At 37.4% G+C, this 23361-nt stretch overlaps 1 protein-coding gene across 4 annotated transcripts in view; it reads left to right on the top strand.

The window, feature by feature from the left end:
- The window catches only part of FAM185A (family with sequence similarity 185 member A), a 48115-nt gene that overhangs the window by 5417 nt on the left and 19337 nt on the right, over positions 1-23361 (top strand). For all 4 annotated transcript variants that reach the window (XR_013928888.1, XM_080391996.1, XM_080391995.1 and 1 more), the window contains exons 2-5: positions 2213-2322; positions 7477-7569; positions 12948-13086; positions 19557-19598. Coding sequence is in view for 3 of the 4 variants with exons in the window: in XM_080391996.1 (XP_080248122.1) it covers positions 2213-2322; positions 7477-7569; positions 12948-13086; positions 19557-19598 (384 nt within the window). In the remaining variant the exon portion in view is untranslated. The remainder of the gene's footprint in view (positions 1-2212; positions 2323-7476; positions 7570-12947; positions 13087-19556; positions 19599-23361) is intronic.

The following is a 23361-nucleotide window of genomic DNA, read 5'->3' on the forward strand; positions in this document are numbered from 1 at the left end:
GACTAAACTGACTGCTCATAAGCATTTCCTCACCCCCTTTGATAGAAGCAGTATGGGCAGGAGGTTATCAAGCTGATTGAATTCAATGATTTGCACAAGCAAACTGGCTTTTTAACTTCTCTTTTCTCAGAAAGAAAAATAGCAGAAGTCTTGGATGTAGATTCTCCCAAGGACTGTGCAGTTTTCCAGTGGATAAATTGAGCATTTTTGAGCAAGACTGCTTGTACTTCAAAAATAATACTGCTTGCTTTTTGAACTTTCGAAGTTTGTGCTGTGCGGGGACATACTGTTTCAAGTATAGATGTTTGGAGACTGCCTCTGTTTGTGTCACTCTGGAAACTGTGTTTAAACAATCCAACTGCCCCCTTAGAGGTAAAACCATATAGAAAACTGTTTTGTCTCAACTTTAGAGACTGTAGATCAGCATCGATCAAATTGAAATAGTTCGGATACTTTTAGTCTGGTGAAACTGTCTAGGCTTTACCAACATAAAACCTTGTGGAGCTGGCCCTCAAGACTCTGGCAATGGTCACCAGACCAGTTTGCCAGGTTTTGTGCTTTTACATGCCTCAGTGTATCTTAGAGTTTACTTACATTTAAGAAACATACAGTTTGATTAAAATCTTGGTCATAGTATCTCTTTTTTGGAAGTCTTCCATCAAGGGGCTAAGAAAATAATACCTACAAATAAAACAGATTTCTGGAAAACCTGCTTGCTTATCCAGTCCACCTCTTCTAGCCCTCTTTCTGAGGAAATTGTTACCTGTGAACAGGATCTGCTTCCTTCACTACATTTAACCTCTTAGCTTATTGTGGCAATAAGGTAGCACTCTTGTAGCAAAGATGTAACTTGTTTCAGATCTGCCTCTGGGATTTTCCTGGTTTGTCAGGTGGCAAAATTTCCCATCGTTGTCAGTTGGAGCTCTCAGTCTCTTATCTTCATGGTCTGCAAGCTACTGTTGTCATGCTTCCAGCATCTACCCTGAGCAGCATCATGGCAGTGTGATCTTCAGCCTCCACTAATGTCACAGGTCTGACTTGGGAAATCTCATGGGAGCAGAGCTTGTTATACATGCTCTGATTCTTCTTCTCATATTTCTGGTCATCTTAGCAGATAGTGGAGGTGAAAGACAGACTTTCACAGGTGCTTAAATGAGGTTTGTTTCCCAGATAATCTTTTCTTTAGAGAGTAATTGGCTCACTCTCTCTCTTAGTGTAGCTTCAGTTCTTGCAGCAAATGCTTCTGACTCCTGTTCAATTTTTCTCTTTCTTCTTTCTGCCTTTTATCCTTAAAAGAACAGAACTACTTTTTTCCTCTCCTGTCTTTACTTTTTGCCAGTTGTTACTAGGATCATTAATATAGTCAGAATCCTCAGACTGCACATTCTCAAACTTCTCCCTGGTTCTTTAAACCCAGGGGTGATCTCAAGTGGCAGAAAAATCCCTTTGATAGTCCTGCATGAAGCACTATGAGCCTGTAAATTACTCCTTTGATAACAGTGTTATCTACAAGACCTAGTTACTTTTCTTTGTGGGAGCCTATGAACAGTAGTAAGGTGAGGTGATTCAGACTAGAGCCAAACATGCTGCCTCATGCCAAGGGGCAAGTCAGGCCTTTGAGAAGGCTAGGGAAGAATGACACATGCAAACTCCTATATATCTATTTTTGTGTTATGCTGCTTGCAGGTTGAAGCAACATAGGTCTAAGCGAGACATACGTATTTGTGCTGTTGAATCATTACTTTACATGTGGCTTCAAACAACCTGCCAACCTTGCCGCTCCAAAACTCATGTTAGGGTACCTAAATGGCTCAGTAGTAGAATTGCTAATAGAATTAGTGACTAAGGTAGCTGTGAGATGGAGGTGGGGTTTGGGGTGGGTTAAAACAAAAATATATAAAACTTCGCTAAAGGACCACACCCTGCTGATTCCTTGCCAGAGGTTACAGTCAGTCTGCTGCCTCTTAATGTTCTTGCTTGAAGAGGGAAGGCTATGAACAGGCTTGCAAAATTTTCAGTCAATTATTCATAGTGACTAGTCATGCAATTGAAAGTATGTGGCCAAACTTTGCAAGAAGGTTCTTTAGTAACAAAACAGCTCTTTTTTTTCCCCCCATACTATATGTAGTTACTATATAAAGTAATCAAGTACTATGTTAAATAGATTGAGACTCTTCTCATTCTGTTGCTAATAAAATTCTTTTAATTCTAGATTTGGATATCAAAACATCAGGGACTGGCTGCGTGAAGATTCAGAAAATAGAATGTGATAACTGCAAAATAGAAACTGAGAAGGGGACTAGTGTCTTGCAGTCAATAAAGGTACAAAGAACCCTCTCCCACTCCATCAGTGTTTTAAAAGGGATTGTGTGGTGGAATATAGTATAAAAACTTAATACCAATTTTGGAGATACGTGCTCTGATATTTCTGAGTGTTACTATGTGCGTAGCACCTCACCTTTATTTATTGCATACAATTACGAGACAAAGTCAGTAACACTCATGTGGAGTCAGAATTCCAGTTACCTTTGACAGCCAAAGCCAGCAAGAAACAGTGACAGCAGTAAGCCTGATCTCTGTCCTCCTTACCCCTCAAAAAACAAAAAAAGACAGACTGTGGGATTTCCTGTCTAGTATGTTAATAGTTATGCTTGCTCAGTTGGGACATGGCAGTGTGCTGGGTTTTTTTCTGTGTGTGTTTTTTTCATAATTCCGATTCTGCTATTGACAAACTCTTCGTGTTAATTTTCAATCAGAAGTTACACATTACTTGTCCAAAATACATGACTGAAATATATCTGAATAAATACAGTATATATCCTGGTCATGACCTTGTTTATTCAATCTGAAGACTTCAGGTTTGCTGACATAAGCTTTTGTAGAAATAAAGTATATCTGACTTAGGTGCTGTTTGGAATCAAATTCTTGATTTAATCCCACTTGAATAATTGGAATTCAACATGCAGGAATTGGTATAAATTCAAAAGGGCTTTTCAAATAGGGTAATTCTTAAGTTTAGGTGTTTTTGAGATATTAAACTTCTTCCAGTGTTTTTCTTTACCATGGTAAGAGATGATTTTATAGCGCACATAGGGGAAACTGAACTTAAGGAGAAACTTAATATACAACAGAGCTAGATTGACTCCATGTTCAGTGAACTACAGATAACTTGCATCTTCCAGATTCTGTGTAGTTGAGCATATTACTCTTAAAAAGGTAACTAAAATATAACAAAAAGTGAACAATACTATATGTGTTAATGCAGTCTGAAGCTTTAGTTAAAAATCACTATGTTATATCATAATAGCAGCAAACAGCGGTACATGAGAAACTACATAATATGAGGAAAAGAAGGTAATTTTGGCCAGCAATCATGACAGTAATCACAGCATGCCATCACACATATCAAGATTTTTTTGTGATGTCATGGAAAACGAGGATTTTGAGGAAAGAAGACTAATGTTTTGGGCATCTCTTCTCATATGCAATCTGAGATGTAAAAAATGTTGAATTTTGAAAAGGAAAAAGTTCTATTTCCCTTGAGACTTCAAGTAGCAATGAAACAATACTCTCCAACGAACTGAAAAGAAGGCTGCGAAGTCACCAGTTTGGAACTTCTGAGACCAACTCCCCTACAACCACATTGTAGTTTATTAGATGAGCTTGGTGTTGGTTTTTGCCTTTGTCAACTTTGAGCCTTGCTTGATCCACAAAAACGTCAGGAAAACTACAAGTGTAAAAAATGATCCTTCCCAGTGTGTGCGTCTCAATGTGTCCATTATGTTGGTGGCCACAGGAAGCTTTTTTGCCCCCTTAAGCCTCAGATAAGAGGAATGGCCTTGTCCCAGAAGGCATTTAAAATTTAAAGTATCAAGAAAGAACTCCAGATTTCAACTGAAACTCTTGTTAAAAGAAAGCTTTGATAGATAAGGCTTTGGCTTTTTTAACCAAAAGAGTTGCCCTAAGTATTCTTCTGGGTTGTGAGGGGCGATTGATTGTGTGTGTTCTGGTTACTGTGATGGCTTCGACGCACAATACTGGAGAAGATATGTTATTCTTGGCTTTGTTGACTCTGAAGTAGAGATGAAAGTTTTGAATTAAAATTACTGACCATGTAGGTGTTTTCAAGAGCAAACAACTGTTCAATTACAGCATCAGCTGCACAACCAGGTTTTTAGTCTAATTTTTAAGAAGTACTGTAGTTCTGTAAGGTAGCTGTAACTAATTTTTTCTAATAAAGGTTCAGGAATTATACTCTGTTATCAGAGAAACAGAATTATTAGTGAGAATTAGAATTATTAGCCTTTTGGGTTTTTTCAAAGCTAAAAAATAACAAAAAAATGAAAATCTTAGATTAGATCCTGTTGTACAGCGGAAAAGCAGATACCCCTTTAGGGAATGCGCTTTACTGAGCAAGCTAAAGTGATACTGCCCTCCCCTGGATGGATTAAAGAGCTGTTTAATGTTACTTCACTCTAATGCTGTCCACAAAGCTCACTGACTAGCAAAGCAGGAGACCCTTTCTTTACAGCAGAGAGCAAAAGATCTTGATCTTTTGATTTGATGATTAAAAAAATCTGGTCGTGTGGGGATTATTCAAGAGCACCAGCAAACAGCTTCACAACTTGCCATAGACTGCAAGAAGTTGTTTGTGTAACTTGTAATTCAGAAAATTTGTTGATTTTTTTAAATACACTTGTCACTTGTACATTATCTTCAGAGTATAAATTATTCCCATATTCTTTATTGAGAAAGCAGTGCTGCTTCTTTTTAACTGTTCTCCTGCTTCTTATTTGCAGTTCATTGCCTTAGCAGTGACAGTGGGACCAAGGAGACCTTTTAAATTTGTTTCTATGTTCGATGACTACTTCTGACTCTGACTGCCAGTGATGATAAGAATTTCCAGGTGTCTTGTGCAAAACTGGTGGAAGATATGCCATGCTTCCTCACCACATGCCATGTCTGAGCCTTATTTGTTAAAATTCTGCATCACTGTCCTTCCTTTCTTTGAACAGAACGGATCTTTTTTTATTATTATTATTTTATCATCTGTCATGGCCTTGACAGCCTTTTAGCTCTTCCTTTCTCCCTTGCTAGGAGAAGCCCTATGAGAAATCAGTACTACTTAGTTTCAGCTAGTGGAATATTCCCTCTTATAATGGTCAAGTAGCTTTTCCTTTAACTTGCTGCTTCTCTCAGAAAATCCTGCTGTTACGTGTCTCTGTTGGTACCTACCTCTGAAATCCTGTTGTTTGTGGGTGGGTTTCTTTTAAGTGGATAAGGACAGTCTAATAATTCTGGGGAAAAAGGTTGAGGGACCTATGTCTTATCAAAGCTTTATCTATCCCAAAAATGGTAGTGTAAAAAAAGTATGTTTTATAGTTTACTATCAATGGCCATACTAATAAATCATTGTTATACATCAATTTTTCTAATCTTAAGAGTTTCCATATTTTCCTCAAGTTACATGCTTGGAGAATTTGCTTTTTTAACCATTATTCTGATAATGTGCTTAATGTAACTGCCTTAAAAGAACTGTTATGTCTGACTGAAGCATCTAATTGAAGTTTATCCTGTTTACTGTATATGGAATCACCTGTTATATTTGTATAGAAGCTTAATGGAACAGCAAAGTTATTTACAACCTTTAAAAGGTCTGATGCACTACTGTAGTCTCAAGTTAGGGGTGTTGCATTTTACTGTGGGGAAGCATCTTAAATGGAGCAGAAACCAAGACTTGGGACCACAGATATTAGGGAACACTGCTCTGGAGTTCTTCCTGTCTTATGAAACATGATGAAACTTCTGGTACTTGCTGTTTCATCAGAAATGTGTCAGAGCAATATAAGTCCCACTTTTTTCATATTGGAAACTTGATTTCATATTTTTTTTTAAAAAAAGTTCTTAATTGTAGAAGAATGAAGCTGTGTTAGCTGTATATTATCAATACTAATTGTGGGCTGGCTTCAGGGGTGTCGGGTTGGCTGATGTAGGTAAGGTGCAGCTGTGGCTGTTCTGTTAAGAGGTTGGGCAGCCAATGAAGGAGCAGAAGGAGGAAGAAGCAAAAGAAGAGGCAGTAGGCCTGGGATGAGGCGAGATGAGAAGGCAGCAGAGGGACTGGCATGAAGAGTGTGTTGATATGAGATGGTAAAAGACCTTGTTGCAGCTTGATAGTTTGGAGAGTGCTGCAACACTTAACCTTGTTGCCATCTGATTAGACCTAGTTAATGCAATTTATCATGGCTTATCCAGACAGGTGTTTAATAATCAAAATATCTTGAATGTTTCTGATATGAATGGTGTCTCAAATTAAATACCATCTGCAGGAATAACGTCTTCTCTGACAGGAACAAATATATCTGAAAATAGAGGTGGTGGTTTGGGAAAAATGCAAGAGGTGTGTGTGCAGGGAAGCTTATCCATTATTATGGATAAAAAAAATGCTGAATATATTTTTAATCCTATGTTGTTCCAGCGTTCATGCTAGTGAGCTTAAGCAAGAGAGCTTTGCTGTTGAGATCAGTAGATCTTAAAAGTCCTATTTGTTGAAGTTACAGCTTATGAATACAGTTAGATTATTTAAATCTGACTTTTAAATATTTGTTCCCCTTCTTACAAGTGGTTGGGTTTTAATCTCAAGACCTGTTGGGTTCTTTTTTTTTTTCTGAGAGTAGTTTGCATGTATTTCTATACATTTTTTTCTCTTGTCAGTGGTATGCATAAGCAGCAGCTGAGAGATATAAGGGATATAACATTTTTTACTTGAAATCTGTTTTCTTTGTGAAAAACTGGAGATTGTAATGCAGATGTATGCAAAATACCTAATTTTAATTGGAATCTGGTTGGTGTAAAACACTGTAGGGTCTAGTTCTACTTGCAGGCTTAAGGTTTGTACTGGTATGCATTCATAGAAGTTTATGGCTATCAATATTACTCCAAGCATAAGTAGCTCTGTGGTGTGTTTGTGTGTATATATGAGGTTGTCCTACAGACTTGTGTGGCACTGTAGGTTCCAGGTCACTGGAAGGCTCTAGTTTGTAAATTCATTTCTCACTGCCAGTTCGTGTTTCTCAGCTGCTGCAGCACGGGGTATATGCATACCTTGGTTTCTGGATGGAGTATAAATGAAACACGCAGTTTCCTCTTTCTTCCTCTGTTGCTTATTTTAATATATACTGAAAGAATGCTTTTCTAGTTTAAAAAACAAAACAAAACCAAAACCCCCACCTGTATTGAGAATAGAGAGTTCCTCAGCATCATTCATTATTTTGCATTTCTAGTCACAAAGAAATGTGACTTGTTTTGATTTTGACTTTACTGGAAATAAACAGTACATTTGGCAATCACTTGAAAAACCTTCACAGTAACATGGAAGAAGCTTGTGATCCAAAGTGGTTATTGTGGTACAGCTTGAAAAACAAGGTAACTTGTTTCATGGTTATCCTAACCATATGATTTTTAAACTTTTTTTTCCAGAGCCATAAAATTGATATACGGACAAACGGTGGCAAAGTAATTGGTCTTGGAACACTTTATGGAAATACAGATATATGTGCAACAGAGAAGGGTGTAAGTAAGAAATAAAACTTTTTCTTCAATGGCGTATTCAGCTTATCTATTGCAAAATTACTTAATTTTGAAGAATGTGCTGAAGAATATTTTATAACCTTCATTGTCATTTCACTATTAATTTTCATTTGTCTGTTTACTAATCCAAATCAAGCATAAGATGGTATAATTAAACAGGATCAACAGAAAGAGCAGTAATAAGCATGTGATCATTCCATCAGCACGGAGGCTGTGCTAGCTGATACCACTCATCAGCTTTAATTATGCAGACCCTCACAACACACTCAGACTTTTTACTTGGCTGATATCTGGGCACCTGGATTCTGCGGTAGGCCCATGCGTTTTATTTTAGTGTCTTATGAATAGTGGCTTGATATTTGTATGTGCTGTACACTTCAGCATTATATAGTTGTAAGAATGGAAGAATAGAAGGTTTTGTATATTTCTTTGCAGATGAGGAAATACAATCTCCTGTAACTTTATTATGAGATGCAGTGAGAACGATGAACAGTTTCATGGAGAAGTAGCTTGCTTTTTTCAGCAGATGGCAGTGTGAGACAGACTTCACACTGCTCTGATCTGGGTTCGTTTCTTGCCAGCAGTAAATTATCCATTATTTAAAATAATATAAACCTAGGCTCTCTTATGTGACACTACGTTTCTCACACCCAGCCTTGGTTTTAGGCTCAACTTTAATGTTTAGGCATCATAATGTCGGTGCAGCTGGTTGCATTAGGATTCATTAGGTCTGAAGCATTCCTATATGAATATGTGGAGCTGAACCAGGTCTGGAAGTAGCTTGGATATGTGCAGTCATCTGTCACAATCAATAGGTACCCTTAAAACCAGCAGCACTACAAAGAAATCAGGAGTGCAGGTAGCTCTCCCTAGCCAAGGATAGAATTGAGACCAAGCTATTCGGTTCTAGCAGTCCAAAATCGCCTCTGTGAAGTGCCATTTGGCCCTGTTCTACACCTTGTAGATTGGGTTCTGAGATCATAGGTTCACTTACACAGAGCAAACTGTGAGCTGTTCTTAGTGTCCCGCTGTAAACTAAGTGACTTGCTGTTGTTTTTTTCCAAAAACTGTCCACATTAAATTACCTACTTTTCTTTGTAGCGAAGGCTACCCTGCCTTTTATGTATAAAAGAGCCAAGAGGCTTCTGTAGCTGTACTGTGGTGGGTTGTTTAATCTGGAGCTTTTTAGTCTGGAGAAATGGAGGCTAAAAGGGGAGAGGAGACCTTATCGTGCTCTACAGCTACCTGAAAGGAGTTTGTGGTGAGGTGGGTGTCTACCAAGTGATAGGATGAGAGGAAACGGCCTCAGGTTGCACCAGGGGAGGTTTAGACTGGGTATTAGGAAAAATTGTTTCACCCACAGAGTTGTCAGGCACTGGAATAGGCTGTCCAGGGAGGTGGTTGAGTTGCCATCCCTGGAGGATGTGTACATGGCACTTAATGACATGATTTAGTGATGGAATTGGCAGTATTAGATTAATAGTTGGACTCAATGATCTTAAAGGTCTTTTCCAACCTAAATGATTCTATGATTGATATTTCTTCATGAACTTTTTTCATCCCAGCAAGACCACCCAGCATAAAGCAGAGTGGGTAAGGTCTGACTGTTACATGCTCTGTTGATGCCACAGCTGTGCTGATCAATACTAACTGATTGGCAGTTCCCTTGGGACTATTACTAGTTAGTGGATTTAGGATCCATCCGAAGGCACTAGCAAGCCACAGGGAGTGGAATAGGGCAGAGGTAGTTTACAGCTTGCTTGATGTATCATCCATCTTTCTGCAGAGGGTTTCTGCTGGAAGGATGTGAAAACTGGAATCCTTGCTTTCTTCCAGTGAGTAAGATTGAGTGCAATCTACAAAGTGCTTTGACTGCTTTGGATTTATGCTGTTCACAACACACTAGCGTGGCGGTGGCCTTCAAATTAGGGTTGTGCTACTTAGTCATTTGTCCCAAGCCAGTTTGTTTTACCAGCACAGTCCATGGAGTTCATTTCAAATAGCATTCTGCTAGTGTTGAAATAAAAAAGTGATGGTAGAAAAATAATTAGATAAATATCTATGTGAAAATATAGTTCATGAAAATGAGAAATAGAATTGTTTTGCTTTGAGTCTTTGAATGCTGTTTAAATATCTTTTTTTCAGTGTCCTGAAACACTAAAAAAACTTCATGCAGATTAAGCTGAAGTGCTTCTTTGTGATCATAGATATTTATATCGTCTGTAGTATTGCTAGAAGCTACTTGCACAATTTTAAAGCTGTAGTAACTTGAGTGAAGCAAGTCATTTTAACAGGAATTTACAGCTATGGAACAGTGTTTTGGCTCATGTTATTGAACCTCTCATTAACAAACTTTGCTGTGTAGTTAGGAAGGACAGCATCAGATTTCTTTTCTCAACTGGCTGTTTCTGTTAATAATCAGCCAGCCTTACGTCTCCTGTGTGTGTTTGTATGAGGTGTGCCTTCCATCAGTTGTAGTCATCATCATGCAGTTATGGCTCTGTCAGCATTTCCAGCCCCCTCATGGAGTTGGGGAGGGAAAGGATGTGGTGGTAAAAAACACTAAGCACTGGAGAAACAGAATATTTTTAAGGAGGAGAATGGAGAAGACACTAACAAAATATCTGAGCAAGGATAGCACAGAAAGAAAGGGCAGGAGGAGGAGTATGTGGGGAAGCAGTTGTTTATGTTGTATTTAAACATAGCAAGATGTTAGTTTTAATCTTGAAAATGTGTTCAGGTACAAAACCATCCTCAGTCTGATTTATGTAGAATGACACTTTTTCTTTAAAGGCCGAGAAGCTGATGGAACTTGAGCACGTGGTCAGTTGCACTAACTGCAGCTCCCCAGGCTCTAGTCTCAAGGGAAAGACTTTTTCCAGAAAACTTGGTGGTTCAATGGACAAAAACTTTATTAAATTTGTTTGACTAGGGAGTCAGTAATCTGTGCCATGGGGTCCTTTCTATAATACTTATTTAGCAAAGCCAAACATCTATGTCCTGCCAAAAATTCATAGAAGTTAAAGAATTTGGGATTAAAAACATATTTAGTCTCAGTAAAAGGCAATCTTTTTTTAATTTTTGTCCTGTCTAGAGTACTTTTTTAGTTTTACTTGAGTAGGCTTACACCCCAGACCCCACCTACCCCTTTCTGATTTGAATTATTCCGAAGCAAATGTTCATTGTATTGGTAGGTTTTGTTTTGCTTTCTTATAGTAACTAGTTGACTCAGTACTTCTTATTTCATGCTGAGACAGCTCTTCATCACTGTGTATTTTTAAGGAAGGTAGCTGAGGTTGTAAATAAGTTGATATGTGAGCTTGTGTATAATAAAGCACTTCATAATATTTAAATAAGATAAATATATAAATAGAGTCAAAACTTGCATACCATAGTAACAGAGGTAGCTTTTTGGGCATTCTTTTTCCCATTCAGGAGTGACACAAGGCAGCCAGTTTGCACCCAAACTATGCAGGTGTTTTTATTTTCCTTCTCCCTCTAAAAGTGTGCCACATTTTATTTTCACTGTGCTGATAGCAGTGATGACCCTGCTAACATTGGAAAGGTTCTTTGCAAGTCATTTAACTCTTCAGAACAAGTTTAGATCTTAGAGCCTAAAATGACAGTGGCTTTTCTTGTTGCTTTGGCCGTATGCCACAGCAGGCTTATGCTTTGTTGTCCTGGGTGAGGGAGTAATGGAGTACTCTGTGGGAAATGTTCCCGGGACAGATGCAATGTAACTTAAGTTTAAGGTCTCTGCTTGTTAGTTTGTTAGAAGCATTGAAAGATTGGAAAGCTGAATTGCTGTCACTTTCACTAGTGACAAATTATGCCTTAATATCATTGGGTTTATTTACTGTCAATGCCTAGATTCTGTAGCATAGTTGTGAGCAGCACCCCCTGCAGACATTGTAGATATTGACTGTCACATATCTCTAATTCTAGCACAGCACTTTGATCACCAGATTTTCTTGAAGATTAATGTATCTTGTTACGTTCTTGGAGACCTACTTTGTATTGTAGCATCATGTAAAAAATCGCAAGACAGTAGTCCATTCTGTAATCTTATGACTTCAGGTGTAAAGATGGTGTAAAACTTAGTATGTATGGATTGGTAAGGTCACTGTATGCTTTGGCTGTCATATGGTCCATACTAAACCAGCCTCTTTAGCTTGCTTCTTGGGACACGATACAGCATGGAGTTTGTCTAACACTACTTGCTATTTGCTGGAATACCTCTTAATTCATCCATAGCTTATTCTTTATATAACATAATACTGGAAGGGTCAGTAGACTTATTTTTTTGTATTATTTTTTTTCCACAAGATGACAATGCTAAAATGACAAAGTGGATTTAAAGATAATTTGACAAAGGCACAGTTTGAAAGTCCATATATCATTTAATGTACTGAATAAGGATTTTGTGCATCTGAAAGTCTGTGTAAGCAAAACAAAACCAAATTGAGTGGGGCTTACGTATGAACTATTGCATGATTCAATCATAAATAGGTTAACTGAGGAAGAATAGAATTAAATTCACATGGTAGTTGCATGAGTGTGTGATTTGTCCTGTTTTGTTCAGATAGGCATAGGTAGATTGTCACACAACTGGTTACTTGTATATAATCTCATTTTATCGCCTTTTATTCCCCAAATCTATCCATAGTGCAACTTTTCAAATCTTATCTTTCTCTCTTTTTTTTTTCCTGTTGAAAAGAAGTAGAAATTGAGACTGTCCTTCATTTTTCAAGGCTTTGCATAGCTTGAGGCTTAAGTTCAAGAATAACCTGAGTAACCAAGGGAATATGAACAGTTGTACTGAGAAAAAGAACAGCTGTGGTTTTTTGCAACTTTCACCAAAGCTATGTCTTTCAAGTGAGCTAGTTAAAAAAAAAAAAAATATCTGCATATATAGGTGTATGTAACAAAGACAGTGGATGTTTCTGTATGTGGTGGCAGGAAACTGATTACCAATGCTTCAGGTGTCGTAATGCTGTATGATCATTGTCTTCGTTATTAAAGCTAATCCTTTTTTTACTTTTCAAAGTAAAATGTTTTGGGTTTTAAAAATCAGGTTTTTATTTCATCTGTTTGTGACTGTTTGGATTCTTCACCTGTCTGATGGATTATATTATGTAGTAAATTTTTGGTCAGAGCTTTTAGATGAAAAGATGGGGTTTTTGTTTAGTCTTGTCTAGCTTTTAATGAAGAACTTGATTCTGTTTGTTCTGCACCAACAACTGCTTTCTACTTGTTTTGCCTCTTAATAGTGTTACTTCCCTTTTCCTTTTCAAACTCTTCCTTTTTCCTACTTCCATTTTCAAACTCCTTAAGTTTCCTATTATGTTTGTTTCTCTTAGAGTGTGAGTATAGAGAAGCTGCAGGGGACATCCATCAACATATCTACTGAAGATGGGGTGCTGAAAACTAAATATCTCTATGCAGAATCATCATCTCTGTCTTCAGTAGCTGGTGATATCCTGCTGGGAAGTATTCATGGTAAGAAGGAAATAGTCACAAATTTAGCTTCGTTTGTGGGTATTAACAATCTTTACAGTAACAAATGAACTAATGCTATAGGCTATCACTAAATCAACCGGGCATGGTATATGAACAAAACTGTTCTGTCTTTGTTAGACTGAATTGATGAGAATTAACCTACCATTATAGCATACTGTATTTATTTTTTTAGAATAATTTTATAAGCACACTTGTGAAATAGCAAGAAGTGTGTATTATAGGAAAGAAACATACATGTACTAAGGTTGTCAAAATATTTTAAGCTTCAGCAATGAAAATTACACTGTAAGTGGTAAAGACGCTTCTCGTCTCTCCATCCTTTAATATCTTCATAGAAGTAACTCTTACAGCATCTACTAAGAACTATGGTAGAACTTGATCCTATTTAGAAGCTTTTAGCAGATATAGTCTGTGTGTGCTAGCACCCTGTACTAATAGTGGTGACAGGACATCACTTCTCTGATCCAGGGGGCAGGTGGCAGGGGGAATCCCTGATCCATCCACCCTTCAATGTCCTTCACCTAGAAATAAAACTAACTAACCTGAGTCTTTCATATAAGCAGCAGTTAGGGTTGGAATTTGGTGTGGTTTTCTAATGTAACAAAATTCCCACTGAATTCTGGCCATGCTGTAATGTTTTGCCGATTGACTGGATACCAAGCAAAAATGAATTCTAAGTCAAATATAAGAATAAATGCAGTTTATTATATTACACCATAAAGGAAAAAAAGTGTGCAATATGATAAAAGGAAAGAGTACTAGTGATTATGCACAATATGATAAAAGAGCAATAGGAGTGAAGCATGAGATCATTGCTGGAAAGCATTACAGAGGCTAAGGAAAGGACACATCACCAATTAATATCGTCCAGGCCCACACTTCGGCTGGGAGCCCTGTTGCAGCAGCCAGTGCCAGGAGTCTCTCAGTAACTGGGAAAATTTCTGTGTGGTGCATACACCCATAGGTGAGGCTTCTGGCCCAGTCCTGGAGCTTGCCTGCTTTATACTCAGTGAAAAACAAAAATAGTTTACACACCTAGTGTATGCAAACTTTTTAAGTTCAGGTTAAGTGCAGGCGTGCACTATCTCATTATTTGTAAGGTTCATGCACGCCAGGGATGCTGGCCAGATACCCAAGCATGGTGGAGTTACTGTCATGACACAGCTGCACACAGTATGTTTTTGTCTGGATGGTCCTGCTTATATCTTGCTTGTTTGGGGAGCTCAAGACAAACACCACTGGCTCATTAAAGTTGTCTTTGAGCTCCCGGAGCTCACCGTCCAAGTTAAGCAATCCCTAATTGAAGACACAGGCTTTTTCATAAGTAGTGATTTTTAATAATTTTTTACCGCAAATGTGTTGTGGTCACTTGATGTTAAGTAAAACAAATTAGAGGATGTACAAAGACTGAAAATTACTCCGGTCAGTCAGAGTCCCAGATTTCCAGTTATATGCCTTAAAACAATTTGTTGCAATTTTGTGTTGTCATCTTGCTTGAGAAATGACTCTTGTTTCTTCCTTAAAGGAGCAATTCCTTTGTCCATTTATACTAAATTTAGGAATGGTTTCTCAACCTGTTAAATAAAGTTCACTTCAGCATGCATAGGCAGAAATAAGTTGGTTTGTGTTGGGTGTTTTTCTCTTCTTGTTACTGTGTTTTTCTAACATGTAGGCTGTACTGTTACTTCTGTCTGATAAGCTGTTTTGGTTATCTGGGTTTTTTTTTCCTAACTTCAAACCAATATAATAATACTGTGGAATGATCAGTTTGTGAGCATGTCCACGCCTCTATGCACAGCCAAAAGTTTATCTTGGTACAAAAATTAAATTATAACTGCTGTAGTTAGTGACTTATTTCCTTAGTAATACCCCATTGTCATTTAGCTGAAAAACACTGTGAAAACAAATAGAATATTATCCAGATTATACAGATGTTTCTTATGTTACTTCAGGATTTTTTTGTCATGGGCTTTCTACTAAATGCGTCTGGAACACCTAAAATTATTTTAGCTGTTTCTTTTAAAAACAATTGCATATCAACCTTTGCTTGGTATGTTTAGTCTGTTTTTCAGAAAAATATTCTCTGTGAAATACCATGCTACTCAATCATGTTTTAATAGTAAGAGCAAATACTTTTAAAGGCTTTTGAAGTATAATATATATACACAAACATGTATTAGTGGAAAAGACGAACTCCTATTATAATTTCATGTTAGAATAAAAACTGGTCACTTCTAGTCTTTGCTGATAACGTGGCTCAATTTTAGTAGCACTTTTGTAAACACTTGGGACATAGTGTTTCTTGGGCAATTAAGTCCACTATTTCCCTATAGTTGATAGTATGCTGATATTATAGTTGGCATAAAATCAGCACATCTGTGCACGAAGCTAGGCTGGACTTCATTGCTTTTGCACTGAGAATTTTGGACTCGGGGCAACACAAACTCTACAGAGCTGCCTGAGACCCATTTTGTGGTTGAATCTTAGGCTGTAGAGTTCAAATGCTGTCAGTGCCCAGGCTTCCTTAATTGCTTTTCTGCATGCTTCATATTTCTCCAGCAAATGAATAATGTATTATTTTGAAGAAACTGGGTTTGATTCATTTTTATCAGCTTCTCTAACATGCATTAGAAATGTCAGGTGCCATTGAGCTTTCGAGTTGACACTTGAAAAAACAAAAGGGCCACAGCTCTGAGACTGAGAAATGTGCTACTTCATCCAAGGGGCAATAACATTATAGTGAAACTTCTCCACAGAGGGGCACATAGGAGGAAAAAGGGAAACCCCTCTTTGCAACTGTGCCAAAGTCTTGGGTTGAGTTGAATTAATTATTAATTCACTTTATCCACAGAAGTTGGAAAGGAATTTGGCATCTAGTTCAAACTAATGCTTAAAGTGGGATCAGTTAGAGCAAACTTGCTCATGGCCTTGTCTGGCTGAGCTTTGAATATTCTCAAAGATGAAATTGTGTGACCTTTCTGGGTGACTTGTTCCAGTTCTTATCTTTTTTATTATTTTTATTTTTTAATTTCCATTATCGGAACTTGTAACCATTATCCCTCTTTCTTGCTGCATCACCAAGTCTGTCTCTTTTTTCAGATACCCTCCCACTAAGTAGTAGAAGACCACAAGATTCTTCCTCAGCCTTTTCCTTTTTAAAGCCAAACAAACCCAGCTCTCTGAGCACCTGTAGCGTGCTCTGGGCGCCTCATCTTCTCAATACTCTTCTGTGGCCTCATTTTAGTACATTGATGTCTTTCTTGACCGAGAAGCCCAGAATTGGACACAGTATTCCAAATGCAGTTTCACAAGAGAGCTTTACCAGCTGGCTATACTCTTAATCATACATGCAGTTGACCTTCTTTACTGACTCATACTGAAGCTGGTGTCCATCAAGATGCCAGGGTTCTTGCCTGCAAAGCTTTGTTGCAAACAGTCAGTGCTCAACTTTTACTGCTTTACAGGGTTGATTTGTCTTGTGTGCAGGACTTAATATTTGCTTTTGATATTTTATTCTGTTATAGTCTGGTAACTATTTAATTATGTGAGAGAATCATACTGGAAAACATGGGTATTGAAGTTACAATTTATTAATTACACACTAATACATAGGAAAAGGTGAACGTATAGCTGCTTTATCCTGTCAGTGACCTGAATAAGACAAAGTAGAAAATCTGCAGTGTTTCAAAGGTAGTATGGTGTAATGCTTGAGCATTCTAGAATCCCTTCTAAAAAGAATCTTGATATACCAAAGTTGCTCTCTTTAGCTACCTGAAAAGGGGTTTTAGACGGGTGGGTGTTGGTCTCTTCTCCCAAGTAACAAGCGAGAGGACAAGAGGCAATGGCCTCAAGTTGCACCAGGGGAGGTTTAGATTGGATACTATGAAAAATTTCTTCACCTAAAGGATTGTCAAGCACTGGAACAGGTGACTCAGGGAAGTAGAGTCACGAACCCTGGAGGTACTTAAAAGATGTGGCACTTAGGGACATGGTTTAGTGATGAACTTGACTGTGTTAGGTTTATGGTTGGACTTGGTGATCTTAAAGGTCTTTTTCCAACCTAAATGATTCTATGTTCTATACATTTCAGCTACATTTCTGGATTTCACTGTATATAAAGTGGGACTGAAGAAATTAATTTTATTTTTGTGCCTTTTTAGGCATGCCTGTACTTTAGCCCAGTGCAAACTTAAAATGCAAAGCCGTAGTAGTAAAAAACTGCATTGTATTTTATTTGCCTTTTCCATGCATCAGAATAATCCTGCCACCCTGAGAGCATTCAAAACAAATTGAAGGAATGGAAATGATACAGTGTGAAGTGGTGCTTTTATTTATATCACAAAAGATGGCTTTTGCCCCTGGTCCTATAATGATGCTGACTTGCAATACTGTATTTTGAAGTTTTATAGTGTTTATGGAGAAACAAACCTTGTAGATGATAGAAAAGATAACTATTTCTTCAGAAGCAATAAAAAACCACTCAGCCACTGGCATCAATACTCTGTTAAAACTTACATTTTGGACTTCATAATATTGAGCTACAATGCTGAAGTCAGTTGGATGTAATGGTCGGACTAGTAATTGGCTCTAGTCAGGTCTTTCTCGCTTTGCCCTTGACATAGCCAGAAAATACCTGGCTAGTTTAAAAATGGTAAGTTACATGTTGGCCTTTATGGAAAGATTACATAACCAAAATTACACTTCTGTGTACTGTCTGTAGGCAGTGTGTGTCGCAACACAGCAGGATGTTTCTATCTGCTTTAAAAGCAACTTTTGTTCTAGCTAAATGTTTGAAGTGAGCCTATCAGGCTAATATGTTTACGTTGCACAACGTTAGTGGTATCTGCCATATAAGCTTGTGGGTAATCAGAGTTTGATTTCTACATGGTTAATATTTTTCAGAACCTGGTTATCAAAAATAACACCCCCCCTCCCCCAGAAAAACAAAGAACAGACCAGCAAGCAAATCCACAAGTCCCAGGGGCTCTGTTCAGAGTATAATCTAGCTTCAGCTCCATGGGAGTTGCTAGCTGACAAAACCCTAGGCTATTTTGTAGGTTGTGCAAAAATAAGTACTAGTTATGACAGAATGGGGAAAAGGGTGGGATAATTACAGTGTGCCTTTTAAAAATAGCAGACACTAAAGCCAGCCGTCTTTCAAGTTCATTGAAATACAGTCTTGTTTCAACTCTGATCTTCAGAATCCCTAAGTATTTTGTACATTATGCGCTTGAAAGGATGAATTTAAGACTATTGATGATAGGCTGCTTTTCTAGCTTTCAGCCCACAGACCACTAAGAAAAACACTACAGGTCATATACAGCGGAATGCCTTCTACCCTAATGGTTGTTTACTACTGTGTAATTACAGAAGATGGGAGTAGAGCTTGATCCATTTGCAGTTTTTAAAGGCTTCTTCTGAAAGATCTGAAAAGCATTGTGAATACCGTGTATTACTCAATTGGACTGTTACTGTGATCAACCCTATCTTTCAATCTGTTATCCTCCTGGAAAGATGAGAGAGTGGAAAGAATGGCATGTTGGGGTTTATTTTTTTAATTTAAAGCATTTTTTTGTGCGGCAATTACAGATATGTAACATACATGGAACTATGGAAGAATGTTAGTGGTATAGATGACTTTTCTGTTATGAGGTGCATCTGTCCTTGTCAAGATTTTCTTGATGCCATAGGTAAAGGAGAAGAGCAAGTATTTTGAGATTAAGGCTAAAACACTAGTGCCTGTTAAAAGTAACACAAGTTCAGTAGGAGACCATTCTGCATTTTATACCTTACACATTTCTGCCTGGTATTCTTCAGTTTGTCCAACACACTGAGATCTCACTGAAGTCAATGAAAATCATTGACAAGGGGTCATCATGCACATGAGAATAAGCTTGGAAGCACTAGGTATTGTGCAGTGATCTTAGGAAGTAGCCTTTGAGGATAAGGTACAAAATCCTCTCTGGTACAGGGGAGTAGTGCGTGTGTGTGTATATATAAGAGGAAAATAGAAACTCTTTGTTGCTCATCCTATTAAATTACTTAAATCATCCATAGTGCTGTTTCAGGCATCAGAGGTATTAAACCAAAAAAAAAAAGGCCCAAAATAAAATAAGAAAACATTGTGCTGTAGCCTCACAATGCCTCTCCGCTTTTCTGTCTTTCACATTCAGTCTGTGTCTTTAAGCTTTACTCGGAGTGTTTTTCTTGTCTGGAATCACTTCATCATTACCCACAAGTGTTGAGATTTTTGTTTGTAAAGCAGTAATATTCAAGCAATATAACGGGTTTATGCTATTTTGCTTTCATATGCAAATCTGATATACTATTAGAATTAAAATATAAAAATGACCTTGTATGGGATTGCATTAGACTGTTATGACTTCAGAAACCAGTTAAAGAATATGCTTTTAACGTTGTGTTTTTTTCTCCTTGTCTTTTCCTAACAGGTAACACCAGCCTTCAGACCAAAACAGGGAGTATTACAGTAGGTAGGTTCTACTTTTTCTCTGAGATACCTCTTTTCTCAGTATTCCTTTCTTTTAAAAAGCTAAATATTCACAGGGAGACTAAAAAGGAGGTGATTTCTCGCATATTCTGCCCTCTTTTCTTTTCAGGAATAGCACTGATAGCTGTGTAGCTGAAGGAAATCCTTTCTGAACTGGACTGTCAGCCTTTGCAGCTGGGCAAGGCACACTGTCTAACTTCCGATACCACAATATTTGCTGGGCTTTGCACAAGTTAGACTGAGTCTAGGTGCCATTTTTTAGATTAAGATGGGATAAAAGGACATGAGAGAACACCAGGCGTATGTCAAGTGCAGTAATTTTGCCTTTAACCTAGTTCTCTGTCTTACATTTGTTGATATCAATGATTAGTGATGTTTGACTTTTATTGCCAAGCATTCATCATTGATGTATTACATATTTGGGAGGGGGCAGGGAGGAAAGGTTTGTGATAATTGGAACAGTGTTTCCAAACTATTATGCTAATCATTATTTTCCCTTCAGAAATAAAAATGACTCATAAATTTTCTTTCAGGAACTTGAGTTTTTATCCAACAGGATAACTTGGAGTTATCAATTATGGTATGCGTTATATCACTCACATTTTATAGTATGTCAACACAAAATGAGAAACTCAAATTTGTTTACTTCGATTTTCTGCCATAGAAGTAAAGTATCATAGACAAGGTTTATTGTCTCTTGAATGTACATAGAAGGATTTTCCCTTCTGTAAATGAACTTGGTTACTGGCCCAAATGTCAAAGACTTCTGCTAATGGTAGAAACCATAGTCACTCATTAAGCATTGTTCAGGGACAGTCTGTTGCAACTCTTATGTTTCTAAATGATCTATATTAACATTACTGGAAAATGAATGCAATACACATTCTTATAAATTAGTCATTAAACCACAGAATTAAATTAGGCTTGCTAGTCTGATTTTCCTTCTGTTAAATAAATTCATAGGGTATGAAGAGTGTTTAAATAAAGGTTTCTTAACACAGGAGATAGCTTTTTCCATGAACAGATGATGATTATTTTCCTTAATTAACCAGGTTCAGCTTAAACATTAAGACTCATACTACAGATGAACAAACTTTATTTTTCAGATTTCAAGTCCGAAACCATTAGACTTAATCTTTTCCTAAAGAGCATTAAACATCCTTAAGACTTTTATGGATTTTTCCAAAGGCAACAAACTCTTCAAGATCCAATGGCTCAATTCTAAAAACTTGAGAAGAAAATACAAATTTTTCAGTGAAAGGTTTTTGTGTATGAGAACCTTACACCACAAGATAGCTTGTTGGATTGCCAGAGACCTGACAGGGTTTTCCTGACAGAAATAGGAATAACAACTCGGATCTTCCAGCTTCCTTGGCTTGGTTTTCATAGGGATGTAGTTGTTTATTTTACTGGAGGCAGAATTTTATCAGTTAACTGAAAAAATGCACTCCTCTCTAGATTTTATGGATATATCTTTTGATTTTGAGAGATGTAGTTACAAGGCAAACGAGTGAAGAGTGCTAGATTTTTTCAAAACGTTTTGGGGAAAATTTGTCTATAATTTTGCATTAAAACAAAACCAATGCTGTTGTGTCTCACTCACTTTAATTTTCCTTTTTATTTTTTATAGGATAATTTCATTTTATTTGTTTTTTTATTTTTATACTACTTGTTTGTGTAAATATATTCTTTGAAGACTATCCAAAATTCAGTCTGACTTTTAAGTATCTGGCATACGGTAGTTTCACACTGACATAATTAAAGTATGAAAGTAGGGATTATTTGTTCTTTATTTCTATACTGTAAGCTTTGTTATTCACTGACAATTTTTTTTCCAGCCCTATGCTAGAAGCTTCCTACTTCTAACAAATGTTCTATGGGTTTTGAATTACTTCTTAATTTAAAACAACCAGACCTATTTTTACTTCCAGTTTAAGTTAATAGTTAAAATAGTCGTTAGAAATCTGAGCTATCTTAGAAAAAGTAATGGAGTACTTTGTTTATAAAACTAGCTTAATCTTTTGAATTTTTATTCAGAAAATTAATAGGAAAACTCAGGTTGGAAGAGACCTTGGGAAGTTGCAGAATCATGGAATGGCTGAGGTTGGAAGGCACTTCTGGATGTCATCTTGTCCAGCACCCTTGCTCAAGCAGTCTCTAATCTCCAGGCTTCTACTCAAAGCCATGCCAAATGTGAGGTCGCTCAGGGCTGTATTCTGTGGTCTTGAAAACCTCCAAGGACACATACTGTACAGCCTTTCTGGGTAAACTGTTCCACTGCTATAACTGTCCTCAGGGTGAAAAACATTTTCCTTCTCTCCAGACGGAAACTCTCTTCTGTTTTTTTTTTTTGGGTGGGTGTTTACTTTTTGGTTTTTTTTTATTCCAACCATTGTCTAGGGTGCTGTCATCATGTACCACTCTGAGGAGCCTGACTTTGTTGTCCTTATCACCTCCTCATAGATACTAGACAGCTGCCATCAGGTTCTGAAGCAGTCTGTTCTCCAAGATGAGCAAATCTTCATCCCTCAGCCTCTCCTGATGGGGAAGATGTTCCACGCCCCGACTATCTTGATGCTTCTCTGCTAAATTCAATGCAGTTTATTGATGTCTCCTGTCTCTTGGGAGTCCCAACACCTGGACACTGTGTTCTAGGTGTGGTCTAATAAGTGCAGAGTAGATAATCCCTTCCCTTGATATGCTGGCCATGCTTCAGCTAATTCTGCCAAGGAGACTGCTGGACTACTTTTCTGCCAGGGCACACTGCTGGCTCATGTTCAGTCCTGCTAGAATTTGCTTATTTCTCAATGTTATTGGTATGGTCTGATTATGTATTCTCTACTCTGCTGCCAAGCCAAATTTTCCCCTACCAGCTCCAAAAACCATGGTTTTTTTTTCCTTACTGGATTACTTATGTTTAACCCAGTTATGCATTAAAGAAACAAATCTTCTATGTTTCAACCATGAAAGTTTGGTATAGTTGAAAATGATAAAGCTTATGGTGGTGGTTTCATTTTAGAAGGGAGGAAACAACCTTAACCAGGTTGGGGGCAGCAGGGACTTATTCTTGCAAGGAAAACTATATTGAGATAGTCTTTTTTTTTTTTTTTTTTTTTCTTAAATATGTTGGTGTCAGTTTGCCTTGTTCTGCTGATTTCTTTCTTCAGTAACCCACACTAGATGACCTGAAGGCTTTAGTGACTTGCTGTGATACTGTCTTAAATCAACTTTCTCAAAAATATAAATTCAAGTATAGTCCTGACATGAAAGTATACTGAGGTGACAGAGATCATTCATTGTGATGACAGTTGTTGTAAGGCAGTTTGCTAGTACTGAGGCAAAACACCAAAGTTTCATTTTAAGAAGGGAATCAATTATAGAAAACAGTTACAGTATTTAAGACAGTTTTGGATAACTGAAAAATAAAACAACTTTGTGTATTAGAAGCAGTGCTTCATCTGTGAGTTTTGTCTTGAGGAGTCAATTTTTAACACATGATCTAGGGAATTTTTAAAATCAAAACCCTCATTTCTGAATCCCCTTAAAAGACATCTACTGTGCTTCATAAACTAGAGCCTAAAGTACTTTAAAATAGAAAATCCATGCACACACTTGTCTCTTAATAGCAATTAGTTCTGCTGATCTAGTTTTTGCCATCTGCTTGAAGTATGTTAATGTTTTGGCTCCCATTTTAAGTGTCCTTCATCTTCCTTGTATCTTGGAACTTGACCTTCTGTGTTCTGCCA

Source organism: Falco punctatus, assembly GCF_963210335.1.
Source record: "Falco punctatus genome assembly, chromosome: 6".
Taxonomy (NCBI): domain Eukaryota; kingdom Metazoa; phylum Chordata; class Aves; order Falconiformes; family Falconidae; genus Falco; species Falco punctatus.